Source organism: Pieris rapae, chromosome 9 (assembly GCF_905147795.1).
Source record: "Pieris rapae chromosome 9, ilPieRapa1.1, whole genome shotgun sequence".
In the NCBI taxonomy this organism is placed as follows: domain Eukaryota; kingdom Metazoa; phylum Arthropoda; class Insecta; order Lepidoptera; family Pieridae; genus Pieris; species Pieris rapae.
The window spans coordinates 7,161,952-7,184,897 of NC_059517.1; the positions used below are offsets into that span (position 1 = coordinate 7,161,952).

Below are 22,946 nucleotides of genomic sequence, written 5' to 3' on the forward strand. Positions count from 1 at the left end.
TGTTGAACGATTGAATGTCAACGTCAAATACAAATATTTTGACAACAAACAATAAACATACTCACAGCTAAAGTAAACATAATTTAACAAACATATAATCTTTTTTCTACTCATTTTCCCTATCTAAATATGTATATAAAAAGATTTTACAACTTTAATCATTAAAAAAAGTATTAACGCATTGAATAATGACACATTTCCAAATGTCAAATTACTAAATTCGTCATTCAAGTTTCATTGCAATGCTATGTGACACTTCTAAATAATCTGAATTTTGATTTTTGACATAAGGATGGCGGTGTTTAAAAGAAATGGTTGTGTTCCTCCTATTACTATCAACCATTCCATAAATTCTCAACGCACTTCAAATCATACAAATAGTAAATTATTAAATGGAAATGTGAATCAGCCTTCAAATGGTTACACTAAAACTGCTCAACAGAGCAATGGCGTTACGGTATGTTTCTTTAGTAGCATATTATACTCTTGGTAATGCACCGGTGATTAATAAATTTAAGCACTTAGACTCTTAACTGCTTTTAAAAAAGAAAAAAAATAAGCATTTGTTTTTAATTATATAGTTTGTCACAATATTAGTGTTAATGATATTTTCAAGGCCAAATGTAATTACAGCTAAATTAGAATCGACCGATCTCGATGTCACCACGCTCTGATTTGATAAAAACCTTGTTTCAATAAAACATTGAATGTTAAAAAAATCCTTCATGTATGCTTTATGAGTTTATATTCGTTTTACAAAATTTACAGGATTTATTACTTCAAGCGAATTTATAAATTAAAGTTGTCACAATTAAATAAATTTAGTTAAATCTAGCCTATAAATACATATGAATAGTTAAGAACGATGAATTCAATAATTACGTAAAGGTACACCAATGTTCTTTAAATTATTACTTGACCAAAAATTTGTTTAAATCTATAAAATCAAACATGTGAATTGAAACACAGACTAGGTTGTATGTAACCTGCAGTATGGTAAGATATGTTTAATTTAATGAACCATACTAAGATAAAGACTGTTTATTATTTAAGATGGTATTCATTTATATTTGTTGTTATTCTTTATTAAGAACAATTAAATAATTTTAAAATACATAATATGATCTACTTATTATATTTTTAACAAGGAGTGAAAAGCTTGTTTAACAACTGACCAAAATGATGTTTTGATTATATTTCTTTCTTGTGCCTTTTTATTTTCATAAGATTGTAGGTCTGTGTCTCTTATCTATATAATAATTAATCATACTATCTAATATCTACCTAATGATCAAAGTTTTTAAATAATTTAGTTAAAGGATATAAAAGTTTGATTACTTATTTACATGAAATTAGTTGCATAAATATGAACACTAATAAATTTCTCAAATAAAGCTGTTTTGAAAGAACAACCAAGATACTTAGTTAATTTTGTCCAACAAGTTTATAATTTTTCATAAGTTCGAGACCAGAAGTTAAAATACATTGGTGAATAATGATTTGGTTAGGCATTTCTTGATCTTAACTTTCAATACTTGCTAAAAATATGATATTGACTAATAAGATTATGGGATAGTGAAAAGAACATACTTGATAAAGCTTTACACACCATTATATTAAGTGTTGTGTATATTTGTATACAATATGGTATAATAATAGTAACAACTTATTTACTTACTTTCATGTAATAGGCAATTTGGCAGTACGTAAAAATAAATTTTTTGTAAAGTAATCATATCATTAATAAAATAAAACAAAGCGTTTTAGAATAAAATAACTGGTAAATAATAATTATTTAATCACAGAATCTGTAATTCAAAATATAAACTTTTATGTTAGTCACATGGCACACAATGTTCAAAGATTCGAATTACGATTAAAGTCGAATCCGCGATGCTTGTAAATAATATGTTTTCACCTATCTAATTCTAATACTGCCTGGTGTTTTATTTCTTCGGAGACGTATTTTTATCAAAAATTTTTTTTTATATAATTTCAGAATAATAATTAAAAAAATTGAAAACTTGTTTACGTGTTTACAGGTACGGTTTAACCAGATATCTCGCTTTGGTCAAATTTGTTATTTTGATAAATATAACTAAACATTTTGGGTACCTATATTTTGTGATTTGTAACTTTAAAGCCAACTAACTTTTTCTAAAAAGTGTTTCGTTTTCATTGACTTCTTATTATTTGACCTAAATTAAACCAATGTCGTGTCGTTTTGAGTCAATGAATAAACGGGGGCCTAGACAAGATGGCTTAACAGTAGTGTATGTCGGAAGTCGAAAACTAAATTTGTATGTAACTGACAGTTCATGTCGACTTTAGTAGCCCAAGTCTGTTTCGGCAGTGTAGAAAAAACGGCTTTTATCCGTCATGGTTTTGGCGTGATCTCAAAAGCTACTGCTTGGAATAATTCAGTACAGCTATCGACAATGGTCACTAGGCATGGAGACTGGTGCGACGCCATCTTGCCTAAAAAAGCGTTTTGGCGGGTTATTTTTTACATATTTATTGCATAATAGACAAGTTAGACATATAAATAACCTGCAATGGTATTAAAATCTTGTGAAATAGCACAATATTTATTGCATTTTACGTTACCTTACTAAATCTTGTATACAAGGATGTATGTAGCGGGTGCTTCATAGGCAGAAGTGTGTTGTTTTCCTGTATTCATATATGATAGTCATAAAATGTAGGAAACTTTTCAAAAATTACTTCAGTTGTGTGTTCGACACTCAGCAGAGCAGTCTATTATACACTGTAATAAACATTTGTTATGGCGTATTTGTCGTTAATTTTATTGGTTTTTTACATCTTTCTAAATACTTAAATGAAGTTTGCTTTTTTCATTTCAGAAAATGTCTAGAGGGAAAAGTAATGAGGTGCCATGGATGGATTGGTCAAAGGAAGAGACCTTCTCTGGCTCCTTTGAAAAGACCTCACTGCTCACCGCCGCGCTTACTCACGCTGGCCTCTACATACTCATGTTCCTTGGCTTCATAAACCAATTGTTCTTCAAACCCAAGGTCGCCACCGAAAGAAACCGAGAGGTAACATTAGTCACTTCAACTAAAATTATAAATTCAATTTAAAGTTGATAATAAATTAAATTAAAAAAAATTAAATTTATTAACTATGGAAATGTGTAATTAACAATAATATTTTTATGAGCATTTCGACACTATAATCGCATATCACAATATTTTTAATTTAAATTTCTGGTAATGTTCAAAATATCTATAAACATTAAAGCATGGAGAACATTTTTTATATAATTTAACTTAACCGTAATATTAATATTTATAAAATACGAGTCACGTTGTCCGCTATGGACTCGTAAAATACTTAATCGATTTCAATCAAATTTGCACACCGTATGCAGTTTGATCCAACTTAAAAGTTAGGATTAGCTTACACACACACATATATAGATCGCCCGTAAGTTATTTTCCCTTTAATTTTTATAATATTCTCCTCCTGTTCCAATTGTTTTCATCATTCATCTTTTTTTTTTGGTTTCAAAAATTATTTTATTTTTTATTATTATTTTTAAGAAACAGATCCTGTGTCCGGGGTCCTGTCAAATTATCCTTATTTAATTATTATCTATTTAACAACTATTATTTTAGTTTGTATATGAAACATAGCTAGAAGATTGATAGATATTTTATGGCAAAGACATCTGAAAAGTCAATATTTTAAACTAATCCAGGTCAGTCGGTTGAATGGAACGTAAAATCTCTCGGCATTCCGCTTCGTGCGCGTGCCCGAAGCTGTCGCATACTGCACTGCGTCGTTTCAATGTTTGCTCTAAGTTCCGTGTCGTCATGTATACATAGTAAGAATTAATAGGTCTAGACAGGCAGTCTTGATTTTTCATATCAGACAGCATTGTATGTAATTGCTGCGAAGAGTGCTTCTGCACTTGCCACGCTCTAATTAGGTATAAATGATATTTTGGGTCAATTAGCGCAGCACGAATGGACGTTGTTGCCACTTGAAATTTGAATAAACGTGTGAGACTATAACAAAAACGAGAAGAAGAAGTAAATTAATTTTATTAAGATAATATTAATGGTATATGATAGAGTCCTGTAACGGAAATTAAATTATACCGCAAATGTTGTCGAGGAAGGAAAATTTAAGTTATGTTGTTGACTCACAATAAGAAACCCTAGGGCTAGTATTAACGTAAACAAGACGCGTTTTAATGTCTGATAATAACATCACTAAATACATTAATTGTAAAGGAAACTAATCATTTATTTATTTATTGAGGTACAACGCATGATATATAATTCATTTTCTGTAGTATATGTCTGTAAAATACGTGACAATTATGGCGAACATAAATTTTACTAAACACTTCCAATTTTAGCTACTAGTAAATTTTTGCTTAACAATGCGGATGAGGTACCAGATGGGAGCGCTTTTTTAATTGATCTGTCTACTATTAAACATATCAAACTCTTGATAAGCGAGTTTATGCTGTTATATTCGTGAAGAATTTGAATGAGTGTTCATCATCAAACGCTGTGTTCTCGGGTGCGATATCTGGTGAAACGAATAATCTAAAGTGCATGTATTTACCATCGGTGATCGCACTGAAACAAATTAATCAATGCAACAAAGGATTGCTTTTGTTGCATCCATTGCAGTCTGCTCCATGTTTCATCGGGTAACTAAACTTCGGACTTAACAAGCGTAACATATTTATACATTTACATAAATTAAAATCGCGATTATGAAAGTGCGTATATGTATGTAATAGTGTCTTGTATTCAGTATGAAAATGACAATGTCCAAAGCCATAGAAGATTTGCTTATAATCGTAGTTGTTTTATTCATATTGTAAGAAATACATACAATACAAAAAAACTCTGTAAGACTCGACTCCACTGCTCATTGGAGAGTCTTACTCGCACTTTCTACACACGCACACACACTTTAATCTTACATACACATACGCACAATATCACGTAGTTAGAGAGACTCCCATTAAATCTACATTATAGGCCAAAAGAGCTATGAAATCGACATGTAATTAGTGCTATATAAAAACTTGTATTTTTTTTTGTTCGTACATTAAACAAAAGACGCAAAATTTTAATAATGAAACATAACAATGCTAAACGATGCAAATTATTTTCGTTAATGATCATTATTCTAGACAGAAATTAGCGTAAATAACGCTCTACAAACCACTAATATAGTTATAACGGTTAAATAATTAACTGTTACCATATTAACTGTGATGTATAATTAATAGTTGGAATCTCATTTGATTTCATTCTTTTAGGTCGATTTTCGGATGTCCTTCATCATTCTTTCTCCTCCAACTCAATAGACATTTGCATCCATTTCTAGTCTGCTTACTTTTTTATGTCGTCTGTCCGGTCTTTTGTTCTGATGAGGTCTCAAGTCAGACAAGAACCCTTCAGGTCCATCGGGTTTTGTCTTTGCGGACTTTATTGCCCTCTACTTTAAGGTCACAATCTAATCAAAAAGGGAATCTATAGCTTATACCCATCTTTTCTCATACCGACATCGCAGAAAGACATGGAGATAGCAATGCAACTCGCATTGCTATCTCCATGTCTTTCTGTGCGACTATTAAGCTCTCTATTTATTGTTGTGTGAGCATCATAGATCCAGCTCATGTTAAGGTCGAAAGGTTAAATAGGTTGAAAACCTTAGTCTAATTTCGGGCGGAATTCATAAATGTTCCATGGATAATTTCCTGGTTGGGTCCGGAAGGCGTCCTAGCATGCGATATGCATCTATCCACTTTATTATACATACACTTGAAGGTGTCGTCCAAGCGTAATCTTTTATCCCGGATAAACTGGGTTGTTTAGTTTAACTGGCAGTATCGTTCTTTGAAAAAAAATTTATTAACCTACCATAGCTCGGTTATGCCAATCCTAACCCAGCTATGGTAGACAGACCGAAAGACCAAATCACCGATTTTAAATTAAAACTTTTGGAGAGGAAAAAAATTTAAGTATTTTTGAAGTTATACTTCTTTTGGCGCGTTAGGGAAAACTTATGAGAGTATAATTCACGATGCGCTCGCAGACATATAGATAAAAAAATTGAAAAGATTTTTATCATGTTACGCCAAAACAGTATAACTTGTAACGAAACACACTTTTTTAAAGATAATATGAGTCTTTCATTGCTGAAATAAAACATTTCTTATTATTCTTAACTATTTTACATGAATTACATCGCATCTTAAGACCTCGTTATTTTTAATGATTAATACTTACTATAAATCCTTGATTATTAATTATCAAATCAAAGTACATAAGTGGTATGACTCAATATCAGCTGTTAGTTATCGCGATAGCAAAGGAAAATGTAAAATAAGTTTCATTTTTTATTGTTATACGATTGTTTTGCTTATCACTACTTCAAATACGCTTGTACGTAATATAATCGGTATTATGTTCTTTTGATAGTTACAGTATTTTTTTAATAGAACGGGGCAAACGGGCTGGAGGCAAAAAAAAATAGTATCATCCTTGTATTTGCATTGTGAATGATTTTTTGCTTGGAAAATTATAAATACTGATTTGTTTTCGTTTTTGTAATGCTATGCTAATTGAAATATTAATCATTGTTATTGCTGGTTAATTTCAAAATGTTGTTAATAAACTACTGAATCACATTGAGGAAATAGCTGCTTTGTTCTTGGGTCAAAGGGGTGCTTTAAATAATAGAGGATATTGATGCTTAATTAAATGCTATACTTAAAAAATACTGAACAGAGAGCCTACGTCTGGTTATACTCTGTAGGATCCAACGATTTAGGTAATCGCCCGCTTATTAAACTGAGATTGCCTGAGTAATGCATACGTACAGCCTTGGCAACAAATGCTATTATTTTAATAATTGTCGACGTTTAAGACACCTTTAAATCATATTTCTTTAGTCGCATCCTTCATTGCTAGTGTTGCCCAATTACCGTGATTTTCTTTGGTTTTGGTGTGTTTACCATGCCGAGAATGTAAGTTTGTAACATTTTTTTAAATAATCTTTATCGTTGACTAGGGATATGCGCCATTGTACAACCCGTTTGAGCAATTCTTCTCGCGATACCTGTACCGTCGAGTGAGACACTGCTTCAACCTACCCGTCACATCGACACCCGCCGCTGAGGTCACGCTAAAGCAACGTGCTACTGATGATTACAACTGGACCTTTAGGTTCGTTCAATTGCTGTTTTACTTATCTGTGGAGATAATCGATTTGTACGTTTTCTTTTTAAATCTAATACAGAAGTATTGGCGTATAATTTTCCTAGGAAACATAATGTATGACCCAAAAGTGTGTTGTAATAATTAATTGTTTAGTTTTTGAGGCCGACTTCATTCGTACGTTCGTCGAAACAAGAACTACTCGTAAGGTATACTAATACAAACAGATTATGCAATATAGTCTATCCTTGTGTAATTTTACAACAGAAACAATATTTGCCTTTCATTTTTCATTCTCACCTGCCAGGCCCTTTTGTCTCTCAGAGTAAAATCTCCCAAGTAAGTGCCATAATCTTCCAGGTTCACCGGGGAGGAAAAGACATGTATAAACCTGGGTTCCTACAACTACTTAGGTTTTGCGGAACCGAGCGGCGAATGTGCTGATGCCGCTGAAGAGGCTGCAAAACGATATGGCCTCGCGCTTGCTTCATCGCGTGCGGAATTGGGCACCTGTAACCTGCATCGCGAGCTTGAGAAGACCACTGCAGAATTCCTCGGCGTCGAGGTACTCTACTCTACCCTATTGTTGTATTTATAAGTTGATGACTATACATTTTTTTTTTTAATTTTTTTATATTTTTTATATATGTATATAAATATATGTTATCGTATTGCAGGACGCGATTGTGTTCGGGATGGGTTTCGCGACAAACTCGATGGGCGTGCCTGGACTGATCGGGGAAGGGTCGTTAGTGTTAAGTGACGAGAATAATCACGCCTCCCTCATCCTGGGTTTGCGTCTAGCACGGGCCACTGTTCGGGTCTTCAAACACAACGACATGAAGCATCTGGAAACACTCGTGCGCCGCGCCATTGTCGAAGGGAAATGGAAGCGGATCGTTGTGGTTGGTATATATTTTACTAAGAAGTCGTGCTCTTTTGTAATTGTTTGTTTAATAATGTAGTTTATAACTTTCTGATAATAAGGCCTTTCTATAAAACGTGGACTAAACATGGTAGTCGTGTAAACTTGTCCTTTAGGTTTAAAGACTTTATTTCTCAGAAAAATGCAAAAATGCCACTTACATGAGAACAATGCTTCAGGTAAATATAACATTTGTAGCCGTTCTCAAATAATCACAAATCGTACATGCAACAAATTTAAAAGTAAAGGTTACCAAAGACACAAACAAAAACCAATTATAAGAAAATTAAATTAAAAGTAATTTTGTTTGACATATTCACTCAGCTGGAATGCATTGAAAGAAGTAATATTTTTTTGTATTTGTGGGTAGTTTATTATATTTATTTATTTTATTTACATCTAATGTTGTTTTGCAGGTGGTGGAAGGTGTTTACAGCATGGAGGGGTCTGTTGTTCCCCTACGCGCATTAGTAGCGTTAAAGAAGCGTTACGGGCTTTATCTTTACCTAGACGAGGCGCATTCAGTTGGGGCTATGGGCCCGCGCGGCCGTGGCGTCACGGACTACAGCGGAGTGGATCCGCGGGACATCGATATACTCATGGGGACATTCACGAAGAGCTTTGGCGCTGCCGGCGGGTATATAGCCGGCTCCCGTCAACTTGTCGACAGTGTGCGTGCACGCGGCCACGGGCACACGTACGCACATTCTATGTCGCCGCCCGTAGCGGCACAAGTGGTTGCCGCGATGCGCGCCATCGCGTCACCGGCCGGTGCGGCACGCGTCGCGGTACTACGCGATAACACACGCTACTTCCGCGAAAGGCTACGCTCCTTTGGGGTTATAACATTCGGACATATTGACTCTCCCGTTGTGCCAATGTTGGTGTACACGTTTAGCAAGATGGCGGCCACTGTTGAGAGGTTGCAAGAGCGGCGTGTGGCTACTGTCGGTGTCGGCTTTCCCGCTACGCCGCTGAACAAGGCGCGCATACGGTATGGTAATTTTATTATTTTTCTTATTAAAATATAGTTTAAAAGAGTGTGTGTAGTTATGTACACGCGTGAGAATACTTCTTTGGCGTATGGAAAAAAATAACTAAAACGCAGTAGTGATTGATGAAATATTAAAATTAATCAAAAAGATTGTATTTAAATGAAAAAAAATATTATTATTATTATCAGCGTCGTATATTAAATTGATTTAAAAAAAACAAAATAATATTTATTTATTCACACTGTTTAATTGTACTGTTATGAAACACGTGTTCTAAATATAAAAATACTAGAATAAACAACTTCAACAGGTGTCGGTGTTCGCGTGCATCGTAAAAATTCGCTCTCATCATTTTTCTCCACCGCGCCAAAAGAAGTATAACTTCAATTAATTTATTTTTTTGTAAAATCGTCGTTTATACATCGTTTAGACTTTAGAACAACATACCGGTTATATTGATCAAAATCAAAGGTTACGGCTGAATTCTATTATATAAGCTAGTTGATAATGTCATCGGCTGTTACGACTATCGCGTTTTGCGGCCAAATATAAATATTCCAATATGTCGTTTTAACAGATTTTGACTGTAAGTAAATAAAGTTTGCAAGTAAGCAATGTTGGCCTACTGGCTTCAGCGTGCGACTCTCATACCTGAGGTCGTAGATTCGATACCAATGGACTTTCTATCTATATGCGCATTTAACATTTGCTCGAACGGTGACGGAAAACATCGTGAGGAAACCGACATGTCTTAGACTGAAAAAGTCGACGACGTGTGTCATGCACTGGAGGCTGATCACCTACTTGCCTATTAGATTTAAAAAATTATCACGAAACAGATTCAGAAATCTGAGGCCAGGACCTAAAGAGGTTGTAGAGCCACTGATATTTTTTAAATACAGCTTATTTAGAGAAGAGCACAACAGTTGGTCACCAAAACTTAAAATTAAAACTATTTATTTATTTATTTCACTACATGACATGAACATTATGTTCTACCATTTAATTGTTCTTTGCAGGTTTTGTTTGTCAGCTGCTCACACTCGAGCACAGCTAGACGAATGCCTCGCAGCAATAGAAGCCGTTGTGAACGAGATAGGGCTTCGGTACTCACGCAAAGCCTAGGACCTCGCCCCAAGTGGATCAGTACTTTATCCTAGTGTTAATCTACGTGCTCTATCACGTGACTCACCATGTTCAGTTCACAAAAAACCGCGTTATAAGTCTCGCTGCACTGCAGAAATCGCGTTATATATGCGGTTTTTTGCCGCATTATTAAACCAGTGATTAAAGTATTACAGCTTAAAGAAGCGTAGTGTTCTACGTTTTTAGAAGCGCAGTGCGGCCTATGAGTAATATTTACTTGTATGTCAGTGCGCATGTCAGAAGTCAGTGCGGCGATTGACAGTGTTATCTCTGATAGTTAATTATTGTATAAGTTATACGTAATAAATTATTTTCGTATTATATTCTTTTTTTACACCCAAACTTAATTTACATCAAATATATATAATATGTAACAATATCTAAATGGGTTTGACTCAAGACTTGATGTTCTTTAACCTCTAGATAGAATCTACAATGAGTCCTCATCGTATTCCATCTCGCTCCAAGTCTCTTTCGCTCTCTTTGCCTCACCTGTAACAGTTACCAGCCTGCCAGGTTGCTTGGGACGGCTATGCTTCATACACGATAATAGATCACAAAATGATAGACGATAATATTTAATAAATATATGTATTTTTTGACCAAAACCCTACTATACGGAACTTAAAGGGATTAGAATTTTATAGAAGTGAAATGATTGTTTACGAACCAATTGTAAGTAACTAACTAACATTTTCAATTAAATTCAATGCAAAAACCCTTAAAATAAATAGATTAGCTGGATTTCTATTACCTTATTTGTATGACCCATTAACGTTTTTAAAAATTATCAGATAAGTATTGATCGCTGGAATTGTCTGCGGTATCTGATAAGTGTCCGGTTGGGTTGTTATCGACAAGCGGTATTCGCACTCAGTGCTATTTGATTTGTGTCACTACAATTACTCATATATATCTCTGGTTTAGAATATGTAGTGTAACATTGTTTAAGGATACTCTCGAATAATTTAAGTGGTAATGTATTTATTGTGTGTGTTAGTGTGCATCGGATATGCGCACGCGCAGAGCGTCACCGTAGTGCAACTAAAGTAAGTATTGAACGTTTGAAAATTTGATTAAAATAATATTTCGTGATATTTGTTATGTCATGTGGGTTATTAACTGGGAACAGTTTCAAGCAAAGTGTATATCTATATAAGCGCTCGTAGCTTGCAGATAAATTACGTATATTATTAGAAAATTGTGTATCATAACAAAATTCCTAATTAAAGATAATTTAATTAAATACTAAATACACATTAGAAATAGTTACAGCGGCCTACATAGTGGTTAAAAACTACCCAAACACGTGTATAAAAACGAATATCAACATTTAAAATATTTAACTTATTACACAATGGTACCTACCACAATAAATTATACACCATGATTGACGGTGTTTACTCCGAAGTTGCTTGAAGTTTCTGCTGTATAACTGTCTAATTCTTCGTATTTTATTTATATTCGTATAACTTGTTATTTGAACAAGATTAAATGCTGAACACATTTGGGCGTTATCAGTTCAAATATTTTCGACGAATTATATTTATAGGGGTCAAGGGCTGCGTCTAAATGGGAGTATATTTTTCTAATTGTTAATATTTCATCATCAAAATTTGAGAGTTCGTAGATTTAGTGTTGCTACATTTCTATTGGATGTTAACATTAATTTAATCTTTAGCTAGCTACAAACTACAAATTAAGAATGTTGAATCGTATTTAGGGATTGAAAATAAGCTTTAATGTTGCAAATTGCAATACGCTGTTCTTAATATTAAAGAACGGTTATATTAAAGAACTTGCATATCGAATTCTGTATTTCTTTAAATAAATTTGTCGACACCTTTTAATTGTACCTTCATTGTAATAGCAATATTCAACAAGGGACGAAAATATTTTTGATATTACAGCCTCCCATACGATGAGATCTACTCACTGGAGCTTAATAGTACGGTGGAGTACATTCTAGACTTTACACCAGTAAGTAAATATTTTCCACACTTCTCTTATAAAGTTAGTTTTTATTTTTATTTTCAAGTGTATTAAACAGTATGGTTTCTTTAGAAGGCTGGTGTTAGTCGTGATGCTCCACGTGTTGTATGGGCGCGCGTCGAGGGTGGGGATGGTTCGCGACCCGTGCTCGTAACTGCCCGACAGCGTACAGGTATGCATGCGTCATTAAGCACATATCCGACCACCAAAACCATTCTTTATAAATTTATTCTTTTGAAATGTATTCTTTATAAACTTTATAAATATAAGATAAATAAGTTTACGTCATCATATTTTTTAGTCATATGCAAATTGGTCCACTTACACCTTTAAGGTGTTACAAAGGAAATCGATAAATGCATTATGACATTGTTTCGTAAATTTTTATTTGCATATATGCATTTAATTCTTATTAATAATTTTTATATTTACTTGCGAATTTTTGAATGTATATAAACGGAACCTAATGTTAAATGTTTATTATACTGTCTCTGCCTTGACTTATTCAGTTTTAGAATAAGGCGCCCATTTCTCGAGTTATCAATGTCGTATAAACCTTGTTAATATTCGTAGGTGCTGAAACATGGCAACTACCATACGAGGTGAATAGACGCAAATTGTTCGAGCTGGAACGTACACTTTGTCCTGATGACGCACATCTAGACACGTCAGGTACTGGAAATATATTTATCCATGTGTAATACAAATATTATATAACAAATTATTTTTTATAAAAACTTTATAATCTGTTTCAGTGACCGAGCAACGTAGCTCTTACTCGTTGCACGTGTCGACATCTAGTTCAACGAGCGTAGCATTTCACGTACGCGTATACATAGCTCAGGTGTGGCGTCTGGACGCACCTACCGCGCTCTTTGCCACACAGGTAGGTACTTCCCTTATGCCTCCCTTGTATCAAAATCCAATACATTTTTGAGGTAGAACTAAATCTCGCTTCTGAATCTTACCCTGACACCCACACTATAGATAATACTCCGATATTATATGCACAATCGACCTTATTACAAAACATACGGTATTTATTACCCTGTTTTTAGTTTCTATTTAAATTATATAAAACTTCTAAAAAGACTTTAGTAGATCAATTAATGCGTTTTACAATACTATATACAATACATTCGGTACTTGTTTATGTTGAATCTATAATTTCAAAATAGTTTGTTGCGTTGAGTTATCTTTGATTAAAGAGCATTACAATCGAGTAAAGAGTATTTTTTTTATACTCGCTAAATGAAACAGTAACATTTAAATCCTATATTTTTAGTTTGCACCCCGCGTCCTCTCATACCAGTTCAAAGGCGAAGAGAATCGCGTGCGACTTGTCGTTTCTTCTGAGAGTAAGGTGTGTGCGACACTATCACTACAGAACTATTCGGTGAGTATCACGATATTTAAGACATACTAAATAATTAAACTGGTATCATTTTGAATAAGACTTTTTTAAGACATTTTGACTCGACACCGTAACTCCTAAACAAATGGACCTATTATAATTGCTTGACGTAATCGAGATGAATTTGATGGTCAATATAAAACAAATTTAACTAAAATCAATATACGAAAAAACAATCCGATCTTAGCAATATGAATGCCAAGACAATGTAATAATGTATAAACAATTAGGTTACACGGTGTAATAAATGCTGACACCGTGCCTGAAGTACATATTCGAGTAATTCCAGTCAATTGCGAAATAGTTACTGGTCTGCAGATTCAGCTACGTAACAATATGGTTCTTAGGTACAAGATATTGTGTCTTCCCTAGACAGTATACTATGGGTTTATTGTTCAATTCAGGTGTGATTGTCAGTTCACCTGTTTAAAAATGTAATGTCATAATTATTGTTTGGGTTTCCAGTGTCCTATTGCGCAGACGATAGAATCGACGGAGCTGACTGCTGAGCCGCGGTTAACAATGATGCTTTCAGGAGCTATGTCGATTGCGGTATACTATTTAATTTGAAATTTTTGAGGAAGTAAATAAAACTGGTTCGAAGGTGTTTGGTTTGGTGTCACGAGAATTATATAGAGTGGCGTAGCTACTTTGGGTGGCATCCGTTGCGTTTTTTCGTACTTTTCATTTATTAAAAGATTACGTGTATAGGACGGGGAATCCCCTACTACAGCTGAAGGCTCTTTTGCGGGAATCCCCGAATTCTTGCTATTGATAAAGTTGAGAGACCGGGTGGGTGACCCCAAAAAGGTGACACCCGATGCGCCCCCTCCCCCCTTTGCTACGCCACTGATTATACATATGTTTTCAGTTATATATCTGTCGCAGCCAATTAATTTAATTAGCTGTTCAATCAAGCCTAGCCTCTTTACTAAACGGTGTAGTTTAACAAGCGGCCTAATTAATATTCAACCATAACATTTGTTACAACATTTAATGCTTAGGCCATTCGTACGATAGGAAGAGCATCTGAAATTAAAAAGATGAAACATCTGACATAAAAAAATCTTTATTTAAATGACATGCTATTGTTCATACAAATTATGAGTGATGCCATATTGACAGTTTGAAAAGTTCCGCAACTAGGTGGCAGAAAGTGGATGTAAATTAAAGTGAACTACTGAGACTTTGTCGATACAATTTATTTCATATTCGCCTAGTTGTTTGATCAAATGACTGAACATCAATCAGGCCGCTGGTTAGTAAAGGCTTTTGAATGAACGGCTAATTAAGCTAGTTGGGTGATGGCTATAGACTATTGATATATTGTTCAGCGATCGCAATATCCCAACGGATTTTACGTGGTGTTAGTGGTACATGCAACAGATGAGGCGTGTCTGACCGAAGTACCCATAGAAACACGGGCTGAGGAAATGTGGGAGGCTTCGCTGGCCGGAGAACTGCCATCCTACTGGCTGCCTCACGCCCCAGACCCTATCGAAAGACGGAAGGACTTTCTGGTCACAACACAGGTATTCGTCATATTAAGGTTACTTCTATGAAATGCATAATATTGTCATTAATATTATTAAGGGTCTCTCAAGTCAAACCGTCATATCGTGAATCTAATTATTTAAAACAACCAGTGGCGATACAACCATTTTTCTTGGCGTCGGAATATATATCTGATTCGTGATCTCTTATAATAGACAAGGAAGTAATTAGCATTCTGCTCCAGACATGCGACGTCGGCTTTTCGTTTTTATTTACCGAGTTACTTTTGTGCACAGCCGTAATTCGAACACACCAACTCAACGTTGAAAGTTGTACGCTCAAGCCATATGGCCAACACTGCTCATAATGTCAGAAAGGCCCATAATATAATTATACCAATGGCGCTACCACCTTTTAAGTCGAACCTCATTCGATTCCATTAGTTTTTATAATATACAAGCAGTTGATGACCCTTCTGTGCCTGCCGCACTATCGATGGTTTCCTCACGATGTTTTCCTTCACCGCACCAACGAGTAGATCTGAAACTCCGTTAAGATTTCTGGGCTAATTAATAATTATATCTGTGGTTCTAGATCAGACAATGATAAATTGTGTCTTAATGTGACTAATTATATTCTGACCTATGGCCACAGATATAGTTTTTATAATTAAATAAAAATTGTTTGTTGTCAGAGTGCGCTCAGCCGACAGCAATACGTAGTAGCTGCGACGGTGACGTTAGCAATATTCCTGTCATTTTACGTGGCATTTGGAGTTTTGGTTGTGGCCCAGCGCTGGGCACCATTCGCGAAGCTCGTCGCTCCGCAAGCAGTGCTGGCAGACACCACTTCGCGGTCTGGTTGGTGAAATAACCAAAATAATATATTTTTAAAGCTTTTATATTCAGTGAGATTTTAATATTTAGCTATGTGCTCAACGTCTTCTAAGTCTCTATTCGAAGCGCACCATACATTTTTAACTATCGAATAATTAGAAACGTTGTGTAAAAGAAAAAACTTGGCTATTAAAAAGAGTGGCGGAGAGTTTATTGCCAATTCTTCTCTTCCGTTCTATGCCCTACGATTTGAGAACTGGCAGTAAATGTATATTTAGAAGCATTTAAATACATTACATTTCTTTTTTTGGCGTTCGTAACTGTACATTATGTTAGCAACATGAATAAATGATTTTGAATTGAATAATACGTTTATGCAAACGAGATTACTATGCAGTAATCTCGACCCTATGAGATGCTATTCAAGCTATTTCAAAGCATTTTGGATTTTGACATAGTTCGCCCTAAATTTCGACGGTTTTCAACGACCTAACCACGATAGGGTTTCGAACTCACCTATATGAAGGATCTGACAAATATCTCATATCTCGTATATTAATTTTTGCATGCCATAGACTCCTGATTTTTTTAGTCTTCGCTTATAACATATTACAACTTACAAGTACTTGACTTGTCTTATTCACGTTTGCTCGAAACTTTTATTTTAAAAGTTTATTAATTGCCGATATCATCTGACAAAATTAAAATTTGAATTTGTAACAAGACGGGTATAATCTGCTAATTTGTCCTTGGGGACTAGTCAAGACGGCTTAACAGTAATGTATGTAGAAAGTCGACGAGTGTCGACAGTTGGTACCAACTACTAGCTGTCATTTTCATACAAATTTAGTTTTCGACTTTCTACATACACTACTGTTAAGCCGTCTTGACTAGACCCCCGGAACACGAAACTTGGAAAATCTCTCTGGATATTTACATTTTGTAATTATAATGTCCATTACTGCATATTTTTTTCAGGCGTAGAAGATCAAAGTGAGCAAACATTGCCTGACCCAGCTAGATCGCCTCAAGAAACGTCTCGACGACTCTCAAGTAGGTATTTATATTTCAATTTAATATACAAAACATTCAGCGGATTATAAATATGAATAATTTTAAAGATATTTTTTCGTTTCAGCTAACACATACGACAGAAATGATGATAGCGACTCCGAAGATGACGAGCTTGCTACACCTGCAACAGCTGCGTCTCCTCCCGCTTCAGGCCCTGGACCTGCTTCAGATACCAACGGTGGAGTACAGGTTTGATTATTTGTTACTTAATTATGAAATCACTATAAATAGGTCACACTTTTAAAGATAACAGTTTTGTAACGGATTGAAGCTATGTATAAATAAGATTAACCTATAATTTAAAAAAAATCCCGACGTTTCACATGCTTTGATGCAGCGTGAGTGGTCTGGTGACTGGAGACAAGGGGGTTAAATGTCAAAATATCACAGCTGTAGAAAAAATTGTATTATCTGTATTTATTTTCCCGGAATTGATATCGACTAAAAGATGAAGGGGTTTTGCAGAAATGATTCACGGTGTCCTCTATTTTCGCGAATTGTTTGTCTTGAGATTTTAATTTTGATATTATTGGATCCCAGTTGTTTGATATTGAAATACCATGTGCTTTTTGATTTCAATGGCTTCGCGTACCAATCTTGGGAAGAATCTTTTTTCTTTCGCAAGTACTTTCGGTTGCGTTAGTAAATGATAATAATACGTAGATTCAATCCGTTAAAAAAGTGTTTTCTTTAAATGTGTAAAAGTTATGTTACACTATATACAATACTAGGTCTCACTTTTTTTTTCTTTTGGCTCTAACACTGTTTGTGCATTAGCCAGCGTCAAGTATGGAGGTCTCACTTTATCTAGATATAGAACTGTTTTTTTTTAATATTTAATTGCTCAGTTTACGTATATCGGTTAACAGGGTCCCTTCGGTTTACCGGCGAGATTGCGCGTGGCAGCACTGGCGCGACAACGCGAGCGTACGATACGAGCGCGCTCTGACCGCTATCTATACACATTATACACAGTGGCCGTATTCTACGCACTCCCCGTAATCCAGTTCGTGATCGCATTTCAAGTTGTCATGAATGTGTCCGGCTCGCTTGATATCTGCTACTATAATTTCCTTTGCGCACATCCGGCTGGTGCTCTTAGCGATTTTAACCACGTCTTCTCAAATCTTGGTTATTTATTACTTGGAGCGCTGTTTATGCTGCAAGTACGGCGTCGCAGGGCACGCCGACGACGACTGCCACGTGACCCGAATTACGGTATACCGGCCCACTATGGGCTTTTATCAGCTCTGGGCGCGGGAATGATGGTGGTGGCGGTCCTCTCCGCTTCGTACCACGTCTGCCCCAATCGCCTCAACTTCCAATTTGGTAAGTTGTTACGTTATAGCGAGATATTTTCAACAAACATTTAATTAGCTGGCAAAAATAACAAAAATGACTGTTATAAATACCATTAAATACTTGAATCAAAAAATGGAATTTGACTATTTTTGTAAAACGCTTATTTTGATTGGGTCACGAAGTCCTTTGAAAGTTGAAACTGTCTCTGTTCAAATGTTATATACAAGTACTGTAGTCGCCGTAACTGAATTTCGATATAAATACAACAAAACCGTTTATGACGACATCGTTCAGAACAACATACCGGTTATATAGACAGAAATCAAACGTTCCGGCTGAATTCTATTGTTTTAGATACTTAATAACAATATGGGTTGTAATGACTATCGGTTTTTACGACCAAATATGAGCCTTCGATGTCATTATAACAGATTTTTACTGTACGTATATTATACGAAGTTAATAATATAATTAATCACACAAATGTAAATTGCCACTGTTCTTATCTTTACAAGGACATCATTATATATTTATTTCGTGCTGAAACGAATATTACAGGATACATTTACTGGTTACATAAAATTATTGGCAAATAATGTTCGCAGACACGGCATTCATGTACGTGCTTGCAGTTCTGAGTACGGTAAAGATATATCAAGCAAGACATCCTGATATAAACGCGAGGGCACATGCAACCTTTGGCGTGTTGGCTGTCATCATAGCCTTTGGTAAGTTAGCTGACTCTGAAAAAAATTTAAATGTCCTGAAAATAGTTAGTCGAAACGATAACGCGATTGGTCAAATGGAAATACTGATTGTAATTGGATAAGAGACACTGCTGATCCCCCTCTGTCGCATATCAAACCGCCAACCGAACAAAATAAAAAAAAAACCTGAAACGTCAATCAAACTGAAATGTAGTTTCAACAGCTGTCAAATATTTTTTTCTGTATAAAGTTTGACATATTTGACAGCGTTCAAGGTGAGATTGTGACTTGAGACACGAATTAGAGTGTAAACTTTAAAGCCAATGATTTTAGAGCAACATATTTTGTTTTCTATGTAAAGAAAATATTTAATTCATAGAAATTTATGAAAGCATACAATTATTTTACGAACACCGTCATTAATAATTTTGTTTTCAATAATAAAGAACTCTTTAAACACATGATAAATACATCCTTTAAATGCTGTACTTTATAGTGGTTTGGGGCGTATTGGGTGGCGGCAGAGTTTTCTGGGGCGTATTCACAGTAATACACGTCTTCACATTTCTTCTACTCTCGCTACGAATTTACTACGTGGGACAACTGCGCTTTGGTAGGTATTTTATCGTTATACTATTCTTTAAAGTATTACTTTCAACTCAGCCTTTTAAATTCAAATTCAAAAATCATTTATTCAGGTAGGTAGCATAGTGTACACTTATGACTTATGAACGTCAAAAAAGAAATATACATTGAATGCTTCTCATTTTACATTTACTGCCAGTTTTCAAATCAAGGCCGTAGAACGGAAGAGAAAAACTGGCAGTAAACTTTCCGCCAATATTTTTAACGTTTTTAAGGAGCTGCAGCATTACACCATGTTCCATATGACATCTTGAGTAAATCTTGACATAAAGAGTCACCACAGATTTATTTTATTTATTAATATATAATAAATAGGAAACAGAATAATTACTATGCTGTTTGTTAGTATCTTAATCTTAATTATACACGAAACACAAAAAGCGTATTAAAATTTTAATAATTTATTGTGAAATTGCAGAAAAGCAGTCCCTGGCGGTGGCAGCAAGTGAGCTTCGGAGTGGCGCCAAGCCTTTGTATGGGGCCCGGCTCCTGCTGCTTCTCATAGCAAATGCTGTGAACTGGCTCTTCGCCATATATGGGTAAGTTAAATTTTCCATCTATAGTACGGACGCGGAGCACGAAGAATTTCGTACAATGACCTTTGGGCCTACTGCCAGTGGTTAAAAACATTTTTTTATAAGTACGAATAGTAAAAACGGTAGCTTTGATTTTTATTTAGACTAAACGGCTTGATGGATTTATAAAAAGGAAAAGTTATGATTGCGACTAAGATTTGGTAAAAAAAACAGAAATACTCTTAAAAAAAACATTTAATTTTAGTCAGAGGCATCTATTTCTGATGAACTATCAGATGTTTCGCCAGATACGTTACTACTTATATACTATACTATAACATATATACTACTTATAACAAAACAAACCAAAGTACATGTGCACCACCGCATGTCTTTATGGTTATGACTAAAAGGTTTACAATCTCTGAATACGGCGGTCACTGTATCTGTAGTATTGTCTTTTATTTACATAACTTTTACACATTTAAAGAAAAACACTTTTTTAACGGATTATAGATATGTATTATTATATTTAAACTTATAATTATTTGTACATAATTTTAAATTTAAACCGATGGATTAGTATTTATTAAGGTTTATTTTTGCAGACTGATCCGGCAGGGGAGTGATTTTGCGTCCCACATGCTGCAAGTACTTCTTGGGAACACGCTGTTGTATATGATTTGCTATCTCGCTATGAAGTTAGTGGTAAGAGAACGTGTACGCTGGTACGTGTGGGTGCTATTAGCGGGTGCCACAGCCGCCTGGCTGCCGGCACTGTTTTTCTTCTTGTCTGGAAGTACCAATTGGGCTGCCACGCCGGCCGCTTCTAGACACAGCAACCACGAATGCAAGGTAACTATCGTTTTGTCAATATATCATGATAAATTCCGTTCTGCGATCCACCACTAGTTAAAAGAGAGTACTATATCCTTATGGCACATGGTCTGTTCTGTTATGATTTGGTCTTGTAGGGATGGCAATCAGCACCTGCTTAGACTATTGCTAGAAAAAATGGTCTTAACATTCAAGCAAAAAAAAAACTCTTAGCTTCCATAATTTTGTAGAACTTCCGACGCACTAAATCTTTAAAATTTCGAAGTGAATACATACTCGTCATACAGAATGCATAAATAACAGAGGACTTTTTCCGGTATTTGTTAAAATAAGCAAGAATAAAAATAATGTATGTGTGATGTTACTTGTTGTACGATGTTAATAGTGATGCTATAGTAATGCGTTTACTTTGATAAAAATTGGTTATAGTACAAAGATAAACTTTCGATATGTGGTAATAATTTATACGCAGGCTTTTGGAATAATTAAATTATTATAACATCGTATGGTACAGGTACTAGAGTTCTACGACTTTCACGACTTGTGGCACCTTCTATCAGCAGTGGCGCTTTACCTTTCTTTCAACACTATGCTCACGTGGGATGATGGCTTATCCGCTGTCAAGAGAACGGAGATCGCAGTATTTTGACATTTTAATAAAAGGAATATTTTAAATACTTGTATTTTACTATAGTTATAGAGCTATATAAAACAATTTGTATATTAGATATATATACTATATAAAGCTGGATTTACCATATACCATTCATTAATTCAAGGCTTTATATTTCGAGGGTGTTTTTGACGTATTCGTATAGAAAGTCTAAAATCATACAGGAAAAAAGGCAAGGTCAAGAAATGGTGGCAATTTCAAGCGGTGGAAGTATTGTCCTATAAAATCAAAATACACAACATGAAGGTGGCCGATACTTGACAAAAATCGTCGTAATTGGAGCCTTATCGGTAAAATATTGCAAAACGTCTCATTACTCATATTTGGTCGGGCAGAACAACGGCGTACCGGTAATTAGTCTCCTGGTCTTCGTCTCGCAACTTTCATACTACGAAACGTTCGTGACCTACCCAAACGGTACTGTACCGTTTCTATTTACATCTGTATAGAAAGGAGGTGCTCGAATAAGCTTTGATCGGCTACCTGACCAGCGGTATTTGAAATTTCGGCCAAAACATAAACATAATTATTTGTCTGTTGGCGTTAAGTAACCGGTGCTATGGGTAAAATATTATGAAATCTAGTACTTTCTATCTGCCTTCTTGAATACGGCAGTGGCTTAGCCAACGGTAAGAGATGGAGTGTTGTAAGAGGTAGTGGTAAAAATCATAATTGTTAAAAAGATGATATAGATGTACATAAAAAAGTGTTTCTCGCGCAATCTCGCTGAAGCTTCATTTGTATCCATGTATGAATTTGCATATCAAATCAGCAAAATTTTGATCATACCTCTGGTTTCCATTTTCCAAAATTAAACGTCCCGCGGAAACGGTGAAAGGTGGAATAGTAATAAAGGGGTGGAAACTGGTCAGGAACTTAGGCGCCCTAAGATGTACTTTAATTTCATATATTAAAAAAATTATTGTTTTCAAATATACGGAGAGCCCTTTTCCGCGGAACTTCCAATTCGACCCACTTATACTCGTACGTATCAAAGTGATATGAAATGGTAAGGAATCGAGTAAAAACCTCTGTTCTCAGTTCTTATAACAAATTCACACATGACTACACCACAAACTTCCCGGCTGCCTCTATGAAAATTTCTGGAAGTAAAACACATTTGATTAAGCATTTCAATAACTAACAGGTATTTTTATTAGGGAGTAATGTGGCCCCTTAA

General features: G+C 35.1%; 2 protein-coding genes across 2 annotated transcripts; both read left to right on the forward strand.

The window, feature by feature from the left end:
• Nucleotides 1–273: 273 nt before the first annotated feature.
• Nucleotides 274–10,598, forward strand: LOC111003685 (serine palmitoyltransferase 2). Its single transcript, XM_022274333.2, has 7 exons — nucleotides 274–457; nucleotides 2,865–3,059; nucleotides 7,066–7,220; nucleotides 7,572–7,776; nucleotides 7,889–8,116; nucleotides 8,553–9,130; nucleotides 10,151–10,598. Exons 1-7 carry the CDS (start codon nucleotides 293–295, stop codon nucleotides 10,254–10,256), a joined length of 1,632 nt encoding a protein of 543 aa, XP_022130025.2. The 5' UTR covers nucleotides 274–292; the 3' UTR covers nucleotides 10,257–10,598.
• A 521-nt stretch (nucleotides 10,599–11,119) lies between these two features.
• On the forward strand, nucleotides 11,120–21,768 carry LOC111003663 (SID1 transmembrane family member 1). The gene is made up of 17 exons (XM_022274292.2): nucleotides 11,120–11,326; nucleotides 12,188–12,257; nucleotides 12,342–12,441; nucleotides 12,843–12,941; nucleotides 13,025–13,155; nucleotides 13,555–13,665; nucleotides 14,149–14,235; nucleotides 15,018–15,215; nucleotides 15,872–16,037; nucleotides 16,992–17,066; nucleotides 17,152–17,276; nucleotides 17,957–18,416; nucleotides 18,995–19,117; nucleotides 19,593–19,709; nucleotides 20,160–20,280; nucleotides 20,865–21,111; nucleotides 21,608–21,768. Exons 1-17 carry the CDS (start codon nucleotides 11,256–11,258, stop codon nucleotides 21,740–21,742), a joined length of 2,436 nt encoding a protein of 811 aa, XP_022129984.2. The 5' UTR covers nucleotides 11,120–11,255; the 3' UTR covers nucleotides 21,743–21,768.
• The last annotated feature ends 1,178 nt before the right edge of the window (nucleotides 21,769–22,946 follow it).

Bases quoted from the DNA above. Each gene is read 5' to 3' on its own strand.
- LOC111003685 (XM_022274333.2), top strand. From the start codon at position 293: ATGGCGGTGTTTAAAAGAAATGGTTGTGTTCCTCCTATTACTATCAAC. The intron at 458-2,864 runs GTATGTTTCTTT...TTTTCATTTCAG, and splicing joins AACAGAGCAATGGCGTTACG to AAAATGTCTAGAGGGAAAAG. The intron at 7,221-7,571 runs GTTCGTTCAATT...ATAATCTTCCAG, and splicing joins GATTACAACTGGACCTTTAG to GTTCACCGGGGAGGAAAAGA.
- LOC111003663 (XM_022274292.2), top strand. From the start codon at position 11,256: ATGTATTTATTGTGTGTGTTAGTGTGCATCGGATATGCGCACGCGCAG. The intron at 13,156-13,554 runs GTAGGTACTTCC...CTATATTTTTAG, and splicing joins CCGCGCTCTTTGCCACACAG to TTTGCACCCCGCGTCCTCTC. The intron at 18,417-18,994 runs GTAAGTTGTTAC...TAATGTTCGCAG, and splicing joins TCGCCTCAACTTCCAATTTG to ACACGGCATTCATGTACGTG.